Source organism: Natator depressus, chromosome 13 (assembly GCF_965152275.1).
Source record: "Natator depressus isolate rNatDep1 chromosome 13, rNatDep2.hap1, whole genome shotgun sequence".
Classification (NCBI taxonomy): Eukaryota; Metazoa; Chordata; order Testudines; family Cheloniidae; genus Natator; species Natator depressus.
In genome coordinates this window covers 41,557,693-41,575,592 of record NC_134246.1, presented here as the reverse complement: position 1 = coordinate 41,575,592, position 17,900 = coordinate 41,557,693, and the positions used below count along the sequence as shown (strand labels likewise).

General features: G+C 47.1%; 1 gene segment (V, D, J or C); it reads left to right on the top strand.

Moving 5' to 3' along the window:
• The first annotated feature begins 9,757 nt into the window (after positions 1–9,757).
• On the top strand, positions 9,758–10,578 carry LOC141997203 (T cell receptor alpha variable 41-like). The segment is given in 2 exon segments: positions 9,758–9,872; positions 10,286–10,578. Coding segments are annotated over 2 exon segments (408 nt in total).
• Positions 10,579–17,900: the final 7,322 nt, after the last annotated feature.

The following is a 17,900-nucleotide window of genomic DNA, read 5'->3' as shown; positions in this document are numbered from 1 at the left end:
TTGTCTAAGTAATTCTTAATTTTTTCTTTTCCTGTTTTAGCCTCAGTTCCTACCCCCATTTACACTCTGACGTCCACTATGTTAGCTGCCCAATCACTTAACTTTTTTGGTGAAAACGGAAACAAAATAGGCATTTAACAATTCAGCCATTGCTGCATTTTCTGTTATTGTCTTTCCATCCTTATTGAGTAGTGGGCCAACCCTGTTCTTGGTCTTCCTCATTCTTCTTGTATATTTGTAAAATACTTTGTTATCCTTTATGACCCTAGCTAGTTTAATGTCATTTTGTGCCTTGGCTTTTCTAATTTGTTCCCGAGATGCTTGTGCTGCTGTTTTTTAATATTTGCTCTCGTTTCTACTGTTTGCCTGTTTCTTTCTTTCTTTTTTTTTTCTTTTTGTTTTTTTGAGCTTCAGGTCATTGAAAACCTCCTGGTTGAGCCAAGGTGGCCTCATACCATACTTCCTAACCTTCCCATACCTTGGGATAGTTTGCTCTTGTGCCCTTCATAATATCTCTCTAAAAACCGCCAACTCTCCTGAACTCTTTCCCCCCCATAGATTTGCTTCCCAGGGGATCTTACCTACCAATTCTCTGAGCTTTCAAGGGGACAGATCCTCAGCTCTTTTGAATTGGCAGTGGTCCATTGGAGTCAATGTAGCCATATCCCCAGCTGCTTTAAATCGGGGTAGGTCCATTGGAGTAAATGCATGTTGAAGAGGTGTATGGCTCTGTATCATTGCCATCCTTCCCCTTGAGAGGCTGTAACCTGAAGGGACAGAAAATTCTCATTTCCACTGGTCTCCTGCAGACCTTTCTCGGATTGACTCTGCTTCAGTATCTGCATCTGCAAGGGAGAGAAGAACAGAGCTCACCATGGCCTCAGAGAGTGGAGCTACTCTGTGGGGCCTTCTCCTCACCTTTGTTTTTCTCTGCGAGTGAAACAAATATTTCCTTGTTCTAGAGGGCAAAAGGATGCAGATTCTTAGATGTCAGTGAGAGTTAAAATCTCTTAGATAGATAGAGAAATGAAGATCTCTCTCTCTCTCTCTCTCTCTCTCTCTCTCAGAGCTACTGCACCCATTTGTTTCCCTCCAGTCTCCTGCTGTGAAGCCCAAGTGGTTCAGAGCCCCGAGTGGCTGGTTACTGGGGAAGGGGAGGTTTCCACCATGTCCTGCTCTTTCACCAGCACTTACCGAAGCTTCTACTGGTACCAGCAGCTGCCTGGGCAAGGGCCGACACCTGTTGACTGCGAGCTCTAATGACAATGTCACTGTGGGGCGGTTCATAGGCGAGCGCCTGGAAAATGGGAAACGCAGCTCTCTGCACATCACCCACTCCCAGCTGGGGGACTCAAGCAGCTACCTCTGCGCGGTGGATGCACAGTGACACAGGCAGAGCTGGGCTCAGGGCAAAAACCCTCAGTATTTGAGAGACAGCTTAGGGGAGGAGATGCAGGGACATATTCCCAGATGTTGCAAAGCAACAGTAGTCCATGGAAGTCGATCACAGAATCATAGAAATGTAGAACTGGAAGGGACACTGATCAGTCGTAGAGTCCAATCCCATGCACTGAAGAAGGAGTAAGAATTATCGAGACCAGGGCTTCTCAAACCTGGTCCATGGCTTGTTAAGGGTAAGCCCCTGACACGCTGCAAGATGCTTTGTTTACCTGAGCATCTGCAGGTACGGCAGCTTGCAGCTCCCAGTGACCACGGTTCACTGTTTCCAGCCAATGGGAGGTGCAGGAAGTGGTGGCCTGGACCGCGCCGCTTCCTGCAGCTCCCATTGGCCAGGAACGCTGCACCGCAGCCACTGGGAGCTGCGAGCTGCCGTACCTGCAGATGCTCAGGTAAACAAAGCATCTTGCAGTGTGCCAGGGGCTTACCCTGAACAAGCCATGGACCGAGTTTGAGAAGCCCTGGTCTAGGTGATATTTCTTTAGTTTGTTTATGACAAAGTTATGTGAGATTGTATCAAAAGTCTTACTAATGTTGAGAAATATCCCATCTACAGCTTCCCCCCACCCACAAAACTTGTTATTCTGTCAAAGAAGGTTACTACCTTGGTTTGACATGATTTTTTTCTTGGAAAATCCATGTTGACTGTTATTTATTACCTTATTTTCATCTCAGAGGTTACAAATAGATTGACTGATTATTTGCTCCATTATCTTTCCAGATACTGAAATTAAGCCTACTGGTTTATAATTCCCCTCGTTTTCCATATTGCCCTTTTTATAACTAGGTACTATATTTGCCCTTCTCCAGTTCTCTGGTATCTGTCCTGTCCTCCCTAAGTTATCAAAGATAAATTGCTAATGGATTCAGCCAGTTCCTTAAGTATTCTAGGCTGTATTTCATTAGGCCCTGCTATCTTGAAGACACTTAACTTGTCTAAGTAATTCTTAATTTGTTCTTTTCCTGTTTTAGCTCAGATCCTGCCCCATTTACACTGATGTTCACTATGTTAGCTGCCTGATTACTTAACTTTTTTTGGGGGGGGGGGAGGGGGGTGGAAACTGAAACAAAAAGGGCATTGAACAATTCAGCCATTGCAGCATTTTCTGTTATACTCTTTCCATCCTTAGTGAGTAATGAGTCTATCCTGTCCTTGGTCTTCCTCTCTGTTCTTATTTATTTGTCAAATACTGCCTTGATATCCTTTATGATCCTAACTAGTTTAATCTCATTTTGTGCCTTGGCCTTTCTAATTTAGTCCCTACATGCTTGTGCGTTTTTAAAAGTATTTGTCCTTTGTAATTTAATCTAGTTTCTGCTTTTTGCCTGACTTTTTTTTTTTTTTTTTTGACTTTCAGGTCATTGAAGACCTCCTGATTAAGCCAAGGTGGCCTCTTACCACAATTCCTAACTTTCCTATTGGTTGGGATAGTTTGCTTTTGTACCCCTATTAATATCTCTCTAAAAAACTGCAAACTCTCCTGCTCTGTTTCTCCCCATAGACCTGCTTCCCAGGGGCTCTTACTTACCAATTGTCTGTGTTTTCAAGGGGTTAGATCTCAGCTTTCCTAACTTGGCAGTGGTCTATTGGCGTCAATGGAGCCATGCCCCCAGCTGATGTAAATCGGCCAAGATCCACAGGAGAAAATGGATGGTGCAGCTGTGCCTGGTTCCGTATCATTCCCATGATAAAAGCTGGAATTCCCCTGTATCAAAGAATTTCTCCCCCGCTTTTCTCTAACCGGACAGCAGATGGCGCTAGAGGGCTCACCCTCCTCCCCTGCAGACCCTGGTTAATTCCCACAGCCTGAGGTCCGGGCTGTCCTCAATGTACCCAGCCCAGCCCAGTTCACAGAGCTGCTGTTCCTCCCCGGGGCACACAATGAAACAGCAGCCTCTATAGGCGGAGAATCCTTCCCCCTGAGAAGACTGAAACCTGAAAGGACAGAAAATTCTCGTTTCCACTGGTCTCCTTCAGACCCTCCTTGGATTGATTCTGCTTCGGTATCTGCATCTGCAAGGGAGAGAAGAAACGGAGCTCACCATGGCCTCAGAGAGTGGAGCTGCTCTGTGGAGCCTTCTCCTCACCTTTGTTTTTCTGTGTGAGTGAAACAAATATTTTCTCGTTCTAAAGGGCACAAAGATGCAGAATCTTGGAAGTCAGTGAGGGACAAGATCTGTTAGCCTTTCTTCATGGCTCTGTCAGTAGGGATCTATCTATCGATCTATCTATCCATCCATCCCCATATACCGCCTCTATCTATCTATCTATCCATCTATCTATCGATCTATCTAAAGAGCTACTGCACAAGTCAGGAGAGAGGGGTCTGCCAATGGGCCATAATTCAGCATCTGATCTATTTGAATAGTAATATTGCGTTGGAGTTATTTGTTAGCATTTCTTGTCCTGCTTTTTAAGATTCGGGACGAGAACAGAGAGAAATATAGAGATGTAGATGGAAAGATCTATATCTATCTGTATTGATATATAGACATGTAGAAATAGATATTGGGCATGGAACAATAGAATGATGGATGGAGGCTGCAGAGGGAAGGCTAGATAGTTAGATCCATAGATAAACAGACAATGTAACACTCTCATATTCTTTATTTTACCTGCTATTATTTTGTTTCCCTGCAGTCTCCCTCTGCGAAGCCCAAGTGGTTCAGAGCCCCGAGTGGCTGATTGCAGGGGAAGGGGAGGTCTCCACACTGTCCTGCTCTTTCACCAGCGCTTACCAAATCTTCTACTGGTACCAGCAGTTGCCTGGGCAAGGGCCGACTCACCTGTTGACCACAAGCTCTAATAACAATGTCACTGTGGGGCGGTTCATAGGCGAGCGCCTGGAAAGTGGGAAACGCAGCTCTCTGCACATCACCGACTCCCAGCTGGGGGACTCAGGCAGCTACCTCTGCGCGGTGGATGCACAGTGACACAGGCAGAGCTGGGCTCAGGGCAAAAACCCTCAGTCTCTGACAGGCAGCTTAGGGGAGGAAATGCAGGGGCAGTTCCCCAGGTGGTTTAAAGCAGCGTAATTCCATGGCAGCCATAGGGACAGATCCTGACCTGTTATAAATGAAAACAGCTCTAGTGAAATCAACGGGGCCATATCGTGAGGACCAGGGGACTGGAACCCAGGCCTTCAGATCCTGGGACAGCTGTGTGAAGATCAGCGTAAATCCGGAGTCACTCCACATGTGTTCATTGTGGTGACTAGATTACAAGAAATCCGAGACACGAATTCATTTTCTTTTCTTTTTTTCCCACGGGATACTTTCTCAAGGAAAGTTCATTTCTAAACATAATCAGAGGGAAACCACCTTCCCTTAAGGGAGCCGAATGCAAAATATCTCTGGCTTCAAAGCTATAAGGTCATCCACGTTTCATTAGCAACAAGAAACAAACAAAACTAACCCCCCCTCCCCCCCCGCGCCCATGAAAGCCAGAACAAAGTTTTCTGCTCCCCCGTATCCCTGTGCCGTTCAGACAAGAACCCGGGAGGGGGCTCTCCAGAACTGAGACCACTTTCTGGTTGGTCTATAAATCCAGTTTTTTTCTCTCCACTTCCTCCGTTAAGCCTCACCCCAACCCCTCCAGTCCCGGACCCTGCGAGACTTTTTAGCAGCTCAGCGCAAAGGCAGCTACCAACCAAGCACAGAGAGGTTTGGTGCTTGACACAAAAAGTCACAATTTAATTCGGAGCGGAAGCAGCGTTCCCGGATTCCTTCAGCCCTCAGAAGACAGAGGCCGGCTTCCCTCTGCGAGAAGAGCTTAATTAATTTCTTTTAACATTGCTGGGGGCTGGGGGTGCCTGAGTGGAGAGAAAACGGAGCTGCTCCTCTTGCAGAAGCGCAGAGACACCGAATCTTCATTGAGAGGATGCTTAAAACCCTGGTCTCCATGACTGCGCTGCTCCTTGTTTCCAGTGAGTCAGATTCCCACGTGGCATTTCTGGGCATTATTCCCCCCTTAATTTATCAATTTTCACCTGTGTCCAGGTGTCCTTCTCGGCGACACTTCACGCTGCTGCTTCTGCTGCTGCCAGTTTCCCTGTCTGTGTCTGGGGGATTTTTCATGCTGTGGTTTTCTTTTATTCCCAGGCGGAGCGGTGGACGGGAAGGTTTCTCAGCCTGCTGCGCTGCTTTTCCTGGCGGGGGGCAGGGCTGACCTCCCCTGTAACCACAGTGTCGCTGGCTACGAGAGAATTTTTTGGTACTATCAGCGCCCCGGAGCTACCCCTCGAGCTGTGATCTCTGGCTACAACTCCGCGGAGACGTCGGAGCGGTTTGAACTGTCCATTGACCCCTCCGGCCGGTCCGCCGCGCTGCGCATCACCAAGGTGGCGGTGGAGGACTCGGGGGTGTATTACTGCGCCGTGAGAGGCACAGCGAGAGGAAATGCAGGGCGAGCTGAACAAAAACCTCCCCGAGTCTGCGGGCTTGTCTACACTGCCAAGTTTTGTCAACAAAACTGCCTTTTGGCAGCAAAATAGCGAGAGCGTACACACTGCCCTGCAACGGGACTTTGTCGGAAAAAAACACTCAATTTTGGAGACAATAAACTTCCACCCCTGCGAGGGCTTCTCTACACTACCAAGTTTTGTCGATGTCATCATGAAAAAATCGACAAAAGCAAAGGCACCAAAGCGTGTCTAGATTTTCTCCCTCTGTCGACAGATCATGTCCACATTCGGGGCACCATTGTCAGCAGTCTGAGCAACGCACTGTGCGTATGAATCCCACAGCGCCTGGTGACACCATCTGCCCATAGGTGTTGTGGGAAGGCAGAAATGGAGAACGGCACATCCTGGGACGTGCAAAATGTCCCATCATGCACTGCTTTCTGTCCCAGCCCTCCAAGGGTTTCCGGCTTCCTTTCGCACCATTTTTCCAGCGGTCCGTCTTTCTAGTGCGCGCCAGCATCTGCAGTGAGAGAGGATGGATCCCGCGCTTCTCTCCTATGCACTGTCAGCTGCCATAAGGACACTGCGCATGGCAGCACAGTTACTCGTTAAGTTAATGACAGAGGACAACCCGCAGGCACCCGAGTGTGATATGGACGGCAGCAACTTATCAGTGCTTTTGGCATTCACAGAGCAGCTGCATACGGTAGACCGTTGCTTTTTGGGCTAGGGAAACAAGCACTGATGGGTGGGATCGCATTGTCATGCAGGTGTGGGATGAAGACCAGCGGGTACAGAACCTTAGGATGCACCTTCCTGGAGCTCTGTGCTGAGCTGTCCCCCGACCTGCGGCGCAAGGACACCAGGCTGAGAGCTGCCCTGTCCGTAGAGAAGCGTGTTGCAATTGCTGTGTGGAAGCTGGCGAATTCAAACTGCTACCGGTCAGTTGCAAATCAATTTGGAGTGGGAAAGTCCACTGTTGGGGCTGTATTACTTCAAGTCTACAGGGCAATAAATCATATCCTGCTATGGAGGACCGTGACTCTGGGAAATGTGCATGAAATAGTGGATGACTTTGCAGAGATGGGTTTCCCTAACTGTGGCGGGCCGATTGATGGCACATACATTCCAATTTTAGCCACAGACCACCTTGCCTCAGAGTACATCAATAGGAAGGGATACTTCTCCATGGTGTTGCAGGTGCTTGTGGAGCCCTGAACAAAAACCTGACACCTCTCTCTACTGTAAGAAACTGACTCCTGCAGGTGAAGTTAGGAGGCGAGCACTGGCAGGAAAGGGGTGTGGGGGTGGGGGAAGGGCTATGAAGTGGGGTGAGACCTGCCACAGTTGGGTTTCTGGAGAAGAAAACCTCTTCCTGATTTCTGGGAAAAGGCGGCACCAGAATGGCACTCAGAAATTCGGGGCAAAGAGGAGATGGAACAAGACAAAAGCAGAATAAGATCCCATGGCTGGAAGCTGGAGTGAGACAAATTAAGACTAGAAAGAAAGTGCACATTTTTAACAGTGAGGGTAATTAAACACTGAAACAACTGACCCAGGGACACAGTGGATTCTCCATCATTTGAAGTCTTTAAATCAAGACTGGGTGTCTTTCCTCTAGGTCAGCCACAAGATATGGGCTGGGTGCGGGTATCCCTGAGTATCCTTCTCTGGCTTGTGTTAAAGCAGGAGGTCAGACTAGATGATCACAAAGGTCTCTTCTCACTTTAGGATCTATCCATCAGTCAATCTATTAATATCTCACTGTGGGCTGGGGAAGTATGGGCTGGGTTCCTTGTGGATCTATTCAGAACTAATGGTTGCTGGGCATTTAATTCCCCTAGGCTCCTTTGAAAAGCCTAGTTGAAATTCCATCCTGGGTTGACATTTAACCCAAGGGACACTTAACCCTCACTTCTGGACTTAACTGGCACTTAGGGCTCTGCACAGGGGCAAACATCATGGTATGCTCAGAGGAGCTCAGTTATTCCTGGAAAGAGAACTCCCAGATTTATACTGAGGCTGGCATTCTCAAAAAGGCCTAGGGGATTTAGAGGATCAACTTCCATTGAAATTCAAAAGTATTTGGGCATCTAGTTCCCTTAGGCTGCTTTGGAAATGTGGGTACTCAAGCTGCATGAATTTTAATGGGAATCGGGCATCTTTTTCTCTTAGGCTAGTTTCAAACTCTCAGCCTGCATGTTCAAATCACAGGAACTACAAACTGCATTGAAAGTGGACGGTTCCCCATCACCTAAAACCGAGAGCGAAGTAACAGAAATCCCTCAGGCCCTGCTGGGTTGATCTGAAAAGAAAATGTAATAAAAATGTGGCAAACCCTGTTCTGAAAGCAAACAAACAGGCTTGTGGTCACGTGCTGCCATCTGGAGGCCATTGCGTTGCACTTTGACAGCTGCAGGAATTAATGAAAATTTGTGCAGGAGTTTTCCCCACTGTTTTACTACCAAATATAAAGGCACATCCTTATTTCAGCCTGGACATTGAAATGTCATTTAGACACATAACTACTTATGTGTTTCACGGTCACAGACACAAACACAAAATCTCTGTCACACACACTCACAAAGTTACTCTCTTTCTTCTCTGTCTCTCATACACACACACACACAATTTCTACATAAGTGAACTCACAATTCACACGCACAAACAAGTCACGCACTCCCAGAATAACACATATACCAAATTTGCTCTTACATACAACAAACAGCCACACAATCACTCATACACAACCTTCAAATTCATAAAGTGACACACACACTCACACACATCCCAAACTCACTCATGCATGCAGATCAAACATAAATGTACTCTCTCAAAGTCTTGCACACAACTCTCTCTCTCTCTCTCTCTCTCTCTCTCACACACACACACACACACACACACACACACACACACATTCGTTTATCTGCTGCAACCTGGTCATTTCTGGCCTTCTTGATATCAGAAATATTTGAAAATCTGTCCCCTTATTTCCTCTGACTGAGAATAACTATTGCTAGACTCCTTAACTTCATAAAAACTCAAGAAATGTGCCATTGTGAGGCTAGGTGGCCAAATGTCACTGAAATTCAACAGGACATGGGTTCCTAAATCCCTTCGGTTCCTTTGAAAATCCCAGGCTAAATCCAGTCATGTCTGTCTGCTGCTGAGATACTGCAGGGGTTGGGTCGGGGGGTGGGATGGGACAAAAACGCTTTTAAAATATTTTCAAAGGAGCCCAAGGGAATTAGGCGCTCAGCTCCCTGTGGAATTCAAGGGAAATTGGGCTACAAACTCCCTCAGAAATCTTTGACCATTCCAGCCTAAAACTGCCTGCATTGGGTATTTCTCTGGCCATATTATCACAGTGTCTACCCACCTCACAATCATCACTTTATTGGCCCACACAATACCCGTGTGAGGTGGGAAAGTTACACCCATTTTATGGCTGAGGATCTGAGGAACAAAAGGGCAGATTTTTAAAGGGCTTTAAGTACCTGGTGGGATTTTTCACAAGTGCCTCGGTGCCAAACACCCTTTGAAATCAATGGGTGTTAGGGGTCCTGGGTGTGTTTGAAAACCCCACTGGGCCACCCTTTAAAAACGTGGCCCTGAGTGATTTGCTGAAAGCCACCCAGAATGTCTGTGGTGGAGGAAGGACTCGAACCCAGGCCTTGGCTAACGTTCTAGCCACTGGACCCTCCTGCCTCATCGCAGCGGGTGCTGTTGAGATATTCCCAAGGAAGCCCCTCTTGCTGGGTGCCTTTGTCTACGCTGGGGGTGTACAGCCGTGAGAGGGCAGCTGAGCTTGTGCAGGAGCAAGCGGCGGCAGTTATAGGATCCTAGGCTGGGGGTGTCACATGATGTGTCTGAGCCTAACAAAACATCAGGCCGAGATGAGCCAGGCACCATTGCACCTCAGTGCCCGGCTGCTACCGGTGCCAGAAATTCACCTCACCCCTCTGGGAATCATGAGGCTGCAAATCCTCTGGGTCTTTCTTCCTTTGCACTGTAAGTTTCTGCTCAGAACACTCTGGGCTCCTCCAAGCCAGCTGCTTCGCTTGTCGGACATTGAGGCAGAAATGACTGGAGACGTATTTGATTCAGTTCCCTGCTCTGTTTGATTCAGAGTTACACCACCTATATATGGGAAAGAGGGGGCTGCCAATGGGACACACTCCGTGTCTGATCTATTTACAGAGTCATCTTGTCCCGGGGTTCTTTGTTAGCATTTCTTGCCTCTTTTCAGACTGGGGAAGATTCTAGGTGGAGAGAGATAGGGTGCATGGGTCAATGGATGGACGGAAAGGTGCTTCAGAGGGAAGGATAGGGAGATAGCACATAGGGAAGAATGGTCAGATAGGTAGACAGACAAAGTAAAACACTCTCACCTATATTTTAACTGGTATTTTGTTTCCCTTCAGTCTCCTGCTGTGAAGCCCAAGTGGATCAGAGCCCCCAGTCGCTGGTTACTTGGGAAGGGGAGGTTGTCACCCTGTCCTGCGCGTTCACCACCAAGTACCAAACCTTCCACTGGTACCAGCAGCTCCCTGGGCGAGGCCTGACCTACCTGCTGGCCGTGAGCCCTCAGGGGAACGCTACCGAGCAGCGGTTCGTGGGGCAGCCCCTGGAAGATGGGAAACGCAGCTCTCTACACATCACCGACTCCCAGCTGGGGGACTCAGGCAGCTACCTCTGTGCAGTGAGAGCACAGTGACACAGGCGGAGCTGGGCTCATGGCAAAAACTCTCATCTTCTGAGAGACAGCTTAGGGCAGGAAATGCAGGGACAGATCCTCAGACGGTGTAAAGCAACATTACTCCATGGAAGCCAATCACAGAATCATAGAAATTAGAACTGGAAGGGACACTGATAGGTTATATAGGTCAGGCTTCTGCACTGAAGCAGGAGTAAGTATTATCTAGACCGTCCCTGACAGGTGTTTGTCTAACCTGGTCTTAAAAATCCCCAGTGATGGAGATTCCACAACTTGCATAGGCAATTTATTCCAGTGCTTAACCACCCTGACAGGGGGCTTTTCCTAACGTCTAAACTAAATCTCCCTTTCTGCAATTTAAGCTCATTACTTCTTGTCCTGTCCTCAGCGGTTAAGGAGAACAATTTATCACCTTCTTCTTTAAAACAACCTTTTACCTACTTGAAGGCTGTTATCATGTCTCCCTTCCTTCTCTTCTCCAGATGAAACATGTAGTTTTTTCCTCTTTTCCCTCATAGATCATGTGTTCTAGACCTTTAATAATTTTTGTTTCTGCCCCCTGGGCTTTATTCACATTTTTCCTGAAGTCTGGTGCCCTAAACTGGTCGCAATACTTGAGTCACAGAATGATGTTCACTTTTTTTGCAACAATATTACAATGCTGACTAATATTTAGTTTGCGATCCACTACAACCCCTAGATCCTTTTCTGCAGTACTCCTTCGAGGGCTGGATTAACTCTTCTGGGGTCCTGGGGCTCTTAGATTTTGTGGGGCCCCTCGGCTCCAGGGTAGGGCCAAAAATGCGGGGTTCAGTATGTGGGAGAAGACTGAGACAGGAGGGTGGGTGTGGGAGGGGTGAGGGATCCAACTGGGGGTGCAGGCTCTACGGTGGGGCTGGGGATGAGGCCTTAGGGGTGCAGGAGGTGGCTCCAGGCTGGGACCAAGGGGTTTGGAGTGTGGGAGGGGGCTCAGGGTAGGAGGATGGGGTGGGAGTGCGGGGTCTGGGAGGGAGTTAGGGTGCGAGAGGGGGCTCAGGGTTGGGGTCTGGGTCCTAGGCAAAAGTTAGGGTTTGGGAGGGGGCTCGGGGTTTTGCTGTGGGGGTCTACCATCTAGAAGGGATTTAGGGTGCTGGAGCAGGCTCAGGGCTTGGGCTCAGGGTAGGGGCTCAGGGTTGGGGTGTGGGGTCTGAGAGGGAATTAGGGTGTGGGAGAGGGCTCAGGGTTGGGTTAGGGGGTTGGGTTGAGGGTCACTTACCTGGGGCAGCTCCCCTTTGTTGTGTGTGTGGAGGGGAACAAGTGGCTCTGCGTGGCCCATGCTGCTGCCCTGGCATGCAGCCTCCACCCCCGCAGCTCCCATTGGCCATGATTCCTGGCCATACTTCCTAACTTTCCTATACATTGGGATGGTTTGCTCTTGTGGCCATAATAATATCCCTCTAGAAAAACTGCCAACTCTCCTGCTCTCTTTTTCCCTATAGACTTGCTTATCAGGGGATCTTACTTACCAATTCTCTGAGTTTTTAAGGGACAGATCCTCAGCTCTTGTAAATTGGCAGTGGTCCATTGGAGCCAATGTAGCCATACCCCCAGCAGGTGTAAATCAGTGTAGAAAATGGGGAATGAAACTGTGTTTGCTTCTGTATCATTCTCGTGATCCTTCAGCTGGGATTCCTCTGAAGCAAAGAACTTCTTCCCATCCCCTCTCTGTCCCAGGGCAGCAGATGGCGCTAGAGGGCTCACCCTCCTCCCCTGCAGACCCTGGTTAATTCCCACAGCCTGAGGTCCGGGCTGTCCTCAATGTACCCAGCCCAGCCCAGTTCACAGAGCTGCTGTTCCCCCCCGGGGCACACAATGAAACAGCAGCCTCTGTAGGCGGAGAATCCTTCCCCCTGAGAAGGCTGAAACCTGAGGGGAGGGAGAATTCTCATTTCCACTGGTCTCCTGCAGACCTTCCACGGATTGACTCTGCCTCGGTATATTCCTCTGCAAGGGAGAGAAGAAACGGAGCTCACCATGGCCTCAGGGAGTGGAACTGCTCTGTGGAGCCTTCTCCCCACCTTTGCTTTTCTCTGTGAGTGAAACAAATATCTTCTCGTTCTAAAGGGTAAAAAGATGCAAACTCTTAAAAGTCAGTGAGGGGCAAGATCTTATAGATGGATAGGTAAATAGTTAGATAGATAGCTCTCCATTACACTATCTAACTATGAGCTACTGCACCCATCAGGGGAGAGGGGCCTGCCAATGGGACATATCGCAGCCTCTGATCTATTTGAACAGTAATATTGCTTTGGAGTTCTTTGTTATCATTCCTTGTCCTGCTTTTTTAAGATTCAGGGAGTGTACAGAGAAGAATAAATAGATGCTGATGGCAAGATCTATACCTAACTGTATAGACAAGTAGATATAGATACTGGGGATAGAACAATAGAGTGATGGATGGAGTCTGCAGAGGGAAGGCTGGATAGATAGATCCATAGATAAAGAGTCAATGTAACACTCTCAGATTCTTTACTTTACCTGCTATTATTTCTTTTCCCTCCAGTCTCCTGCTGTGAAGCCCAAGTGGTTCAGAGCCCCGAGTGGCTGGTTACTGGGGAAGGGGAGGTTTCCACCATGTCCTGCTCTTTCACCAGCACTTACCGAAGCTTCTACTGGTACCAGCAGCTGCCTGGGCAAGGGCCGACCCACCTGTTGACTGCGAGCTCTAATGACAATGTCACTGTGGGGCGGTTCATAGGCGAGCGCCTGGAAAGTGGGAAACGCAGCTCTCTGCACATCACCCACTCCCAGCTGGGGGACTCAAGCAGCCACCTCTGCACGGTGGATGCACAGTGACACAGGCAGAGCTGGGCTCAGGGCAAAAACCCTCAGTCTTTGAGAGACAGCTTAGGGGAGGAGATGCAGGGACATATTCCCAGATGTTGCAAAGCAACAGTAGTCCATGGAAGTCGATCACAGAATCATAGAAATGTAGAACTGGAAGGGACACTGATCAGTCGTAGAGTCCAGTCCCCTGCAGTGAAGCAGGAGTGAATATTATTTAGACCACCCCTGACAGGTGTTTGTCTTAAAAACCTCCAATGATGGAGATCCCACAACCTCCCTAGGCAATTTGTTCCAGTGCTTATCCACCCTGACAGGAAGCTTTTCCTAACGTCTAACCTAAATCTTCCTTGCTGCAATTTAAGCTCATTACTTCTTGTCCTGTCCTCAGTGGTTAAGAAGAACAATTTATCATCTTGTTCTTTAAAATAACCTTTTACCTATTTGAAGACTGTTATCATGTCTCCCCTCCTTCTCTTCTCCAGATGAAACATACACAGTTTTTTCTCTTTTCCCTCACAGATCATGTTTTCTAGACCTTTCATAATTTTTGTGGCTGCCCCCTAGGCTTTGTCCACACTTTTCCTGAAGTGTGGTGCTCAGAACTGGTCACAATACTCCATTGGAGGCCTTATCAGTGCTGAGTGGAGTGGAAGAATTACTTCTCTTGCTTAAGCGGAAAAGAGTCCTCTGGCACCTTATAGACTAACAGACTTATTGGAGTATAAACTTTCATGGGTGAATGCCCACTTCGTCGGATGCATTCTCTTGCTTAAAGCGCTCCAGCTAACACATTCCAGAATTATGTTCATTTTTTTGGCAACCATATTATGTAGCTGACTAATATTTAGTTTGTGATCCACTGTAACTCCCAGGTCCTATTCTGCAATACTCCTTGCTAGGCACTCATCTCACATTTTCTGTTTGTGCAATTGATTCCTAAGTGGAGTACTTTGTATTTGTCCTTATTGAATTTCATCCTATTTAACTCAGACCACTTCTCCAGTTTGTCAAGATAATTCTGAATTCTAATTCTGTCCTCCAAAGTACTTGCAACCCCTCCCAGCTTAGTATCCTTTGCAAACTTTACAAGTGTACTCTCTGTGCCATTGTCCATAAACCATTCATGAAGATATTTCATAGAACAAGACCTGGGACAGATTCCCCATGGGACCCCATTCGATATGCCCTTGTAACTCAACTGTGAACCATTGATAACTATTCTCTGTGTACACTTTTCCAGGCAGTTGTGCACCCATCTTATATAAGATTTGTCTGGGTGATATTTCTCTAATTTGTTTTTGAGAAAGTCAGGTGAGATAGTAGCAAAAGTCTTACTAAAGTTGAGACATATCCCATCTACCACTTCTCCCCTATCCATGAGACTTGTTAAAGAGGGAACTACCTTGGTTTGACATGATTTGTTCTTGACAAATCCATGCTGGCTGTTATTTATTATCTTATTTTCTTCTAGGAGATTACAAATAGATTGTTTGATCATGTTTTGCTACATTATCTTTGCAGACCCTGAAATTAAGCTGACTGGTTTATAATTCCCAGGGTTGTCCATATTCCCTTTTTAAAGACAGGCACTACATTTGTCCTTCTCCAGTCCTCTGTTGTCTCTCCCGTCCTCCATAAGTTCTCAAAGATAATCACTGATGCTCAGAGAACTCTTCATCCAGTTACTAGGATGTATTTCATCAGGTCCTGCCGACTTGAAGACATCTAACTTGTCTAAGTAATTCTTAATTTTTTCTTTTCCTGTTTTAGCCTCAGTTCCTACCCCCATTTACACTCTGACGTCCACTATGTTAGCTGCCCAATCACTTAACTTTTTTGGTGAAAACGGAAACAAAATAGGCATTTAACAATTCAGCCATTGCTGCATTTTCTGTTATTGTCTTTCCATCCTTATTGAGTAGTGGGCCAACCCTGTTCTTGGTCTTCCTCATTCTTCTTGTATATTTGTAAAATACTTTGTTATCCTTTATGACCCTAGCTAGTTTAATGTCATTTTGTGCCTTGGCTTTTCTAATTTGTTCCCGAGATGCTTGTGCTGCTGTTTTTTAATATTTGCTCTCGTTTCTACTGTTTGCCTGTTTCTTTCTTTCTTTTTTTTTTCTTTTTGTTTTTTTGAGCTTCAGGTCATTGAAAACCTCCTGGTTGAGCCAAGGTGGCCTCATACCATACTTCCTAACCTTCCCATACCTTGGGATAGTTTGCTCTTGTGCCCTTCATAATATCTCTCTAAAAACCGCCAACTCTCCTGAACTCTTTCCCCCCCATAGATTTGCTTCCCAGGGGATCTTACCTACCAATTCTCTGAGCTTTCAAGGGGACAGATCCTCAGCTCTTTTGAATTGGCAGTGGTCCATTGGAGTCAATGTAGCCATATCCCCAGCTGCTTTAAATCGGGGTAGGTCCATTGGAGTAAATGCATGTTGAAGAGGTGTATGGCTCTGTATCATTGCCATCCTTCCCCTTGAGAGGCTGTAACCTGAAGGGACAGAAAATTCTCATTTCCACTGGTCTCCTGCAGACCTTTCTCGGATTGACTCTGCTTCAGTATCTGCATCTGCAAGGGAGAGAAGAACAGAGCTCACCATGGCCTCAGAGAGTGGAGCTACTCTGTGGGGCCTTCTCCTCACCTTTGTTTTTCTCTGCGAGTGAAACAAATATTTCCTTGTTCTAGAGGGCAAAAGGATGCAGATTCTTAGATGTCAGTGAGAGTTAAAATCTCTTAGATAGATAGAGAAATGAAGATCTCTCTCTCTCTCTCTCTCTCTCAGAGCTACTGCACCCATTTGTTTCCCTCCAGTCTCCTGCTGTGAAGCCCAAGTGGTTCAGAGCCCCGAGTGGCTGGTTACTGGGGAAGGGGAGGTTTCCACCATGTCCTGCTCTTTCACCAGCACTTACCGAAGCTTCTACTGGTACCAGCAGCTGCCTGGGCAAGGGCCGACACCTGTTGACTGCGAGCTCTAATGACAATGTCACTGTGGGGCGGTTCATAGGCGAGCGCCTGGAAAATGGGAAACGCAGCTCTCTGCACATCACCCACTCCCAGCTGGGGGACTCAAGCAGCTACCTCTGCGCGGTGGATGCACAGTGACACAGGCAGAGCTGGGCTCAGGGCAAAAACCCTCAGTATTTGAGAGACAGCTTAGGGGAGGAGATGCAGGGACATATTCCCAGATGTTGCAAAGCAACAGTAGTCCATGGAAGTCGATCACAGAATCATAGAAATGTAGAACTGGAAGGGACACTGATCAGTCGTAGAGTCCAATCCCATGCACTGAAGAAGGAGTAAGAATTATCGAGACCAGGGCTTCTCAAACCTGGTCCATGGCTTGTTAAGGGTAAGCCCCTGACACGCTGCAAGATGCTTTGTTTACCTGAGCATCTGCAGGTACGGCAGCTTGCAGCTCCCAGTGACCACGGTTCACTGTTTCCAGCCAATGGGAGGTGCAGGAAGTGGTGGCCTGGACCGCGCCGCTTCCCGCAGCTCCCATTGGCCAGGAACGCTGCACCGCAGCCACTGGGAGCTGCGAGCTGCCGTACCTGCAGATGCTCAGGTAAACAAAGCATCTTGCAGCGTGCCAGGGGCTTACCCTGAACAAGCCATGGACCGAGTTTGAGAAGCCCTGGTCTAGGTGATATTTCTTTAGTTTGTTTATGACAAAGTTATGTGAGATTGTATCAAAAGTCTTACTAATGTTGAGAAATATCCCATCTACAGCTTCCCCCCACCCACAAAACTTGTTATTCTGTCAAAGAAGGTTACTACCTTGGTTTGACATGATTTTTTTCTTGGAAAATCCATGTTGACTGTTATTTATTACCTTATTTTCATCTCAGAGGTTACAAATAGATTGACTGATTATTTGCTCCATTATCTTTCCAGATACTGAAATTAAGCCTACTGGTTTATAATTCCCCTCGTTTTCCATATTGCCCTTTTTATAACTAGGTACTATATTTGCCCTTCTCCAGTTCTCTGGTATCTGTCCTGTCCTCCCTAAGTTATCAAAGATAAATTGCTAATGGATTCAGCCAGTTCCTTAAGTATTCTAGGCTGTATTTCATTAGGCCCTGCTATCTTGAAGACACTTAACTTGTCTAAGTAATTCTTAATTTGTTCTTTTCCTGTTTTAGCTCAGATCCTGCCCCATTTACACTGATGTTCACTATGTTAGCTGCCTGATTACTTAACTTTTTTTGGGGGGGGGGGAGGGGGGTGGAAACTGAAACAAAAAGGGCATTGAACAATTCAGCCATTGCAGCATTTTCTGTTATACTCTTTCCATCCTTAGTGAGTAATGAGTCTATCCTGTCCTTGGTCTTCCTCTCTGTTCTTATTTATTTGTCAAATACTGCCTTGATATCCTTTATGATCCTAACTAGTTTAATCTCATTTTGTGCCTTGGCCTTTCTAATTTAGTCCCTACATGCTTGTGCGTTTTTAAAAGTATTTGTCCTTTGTAATTTAATCTAGTTTC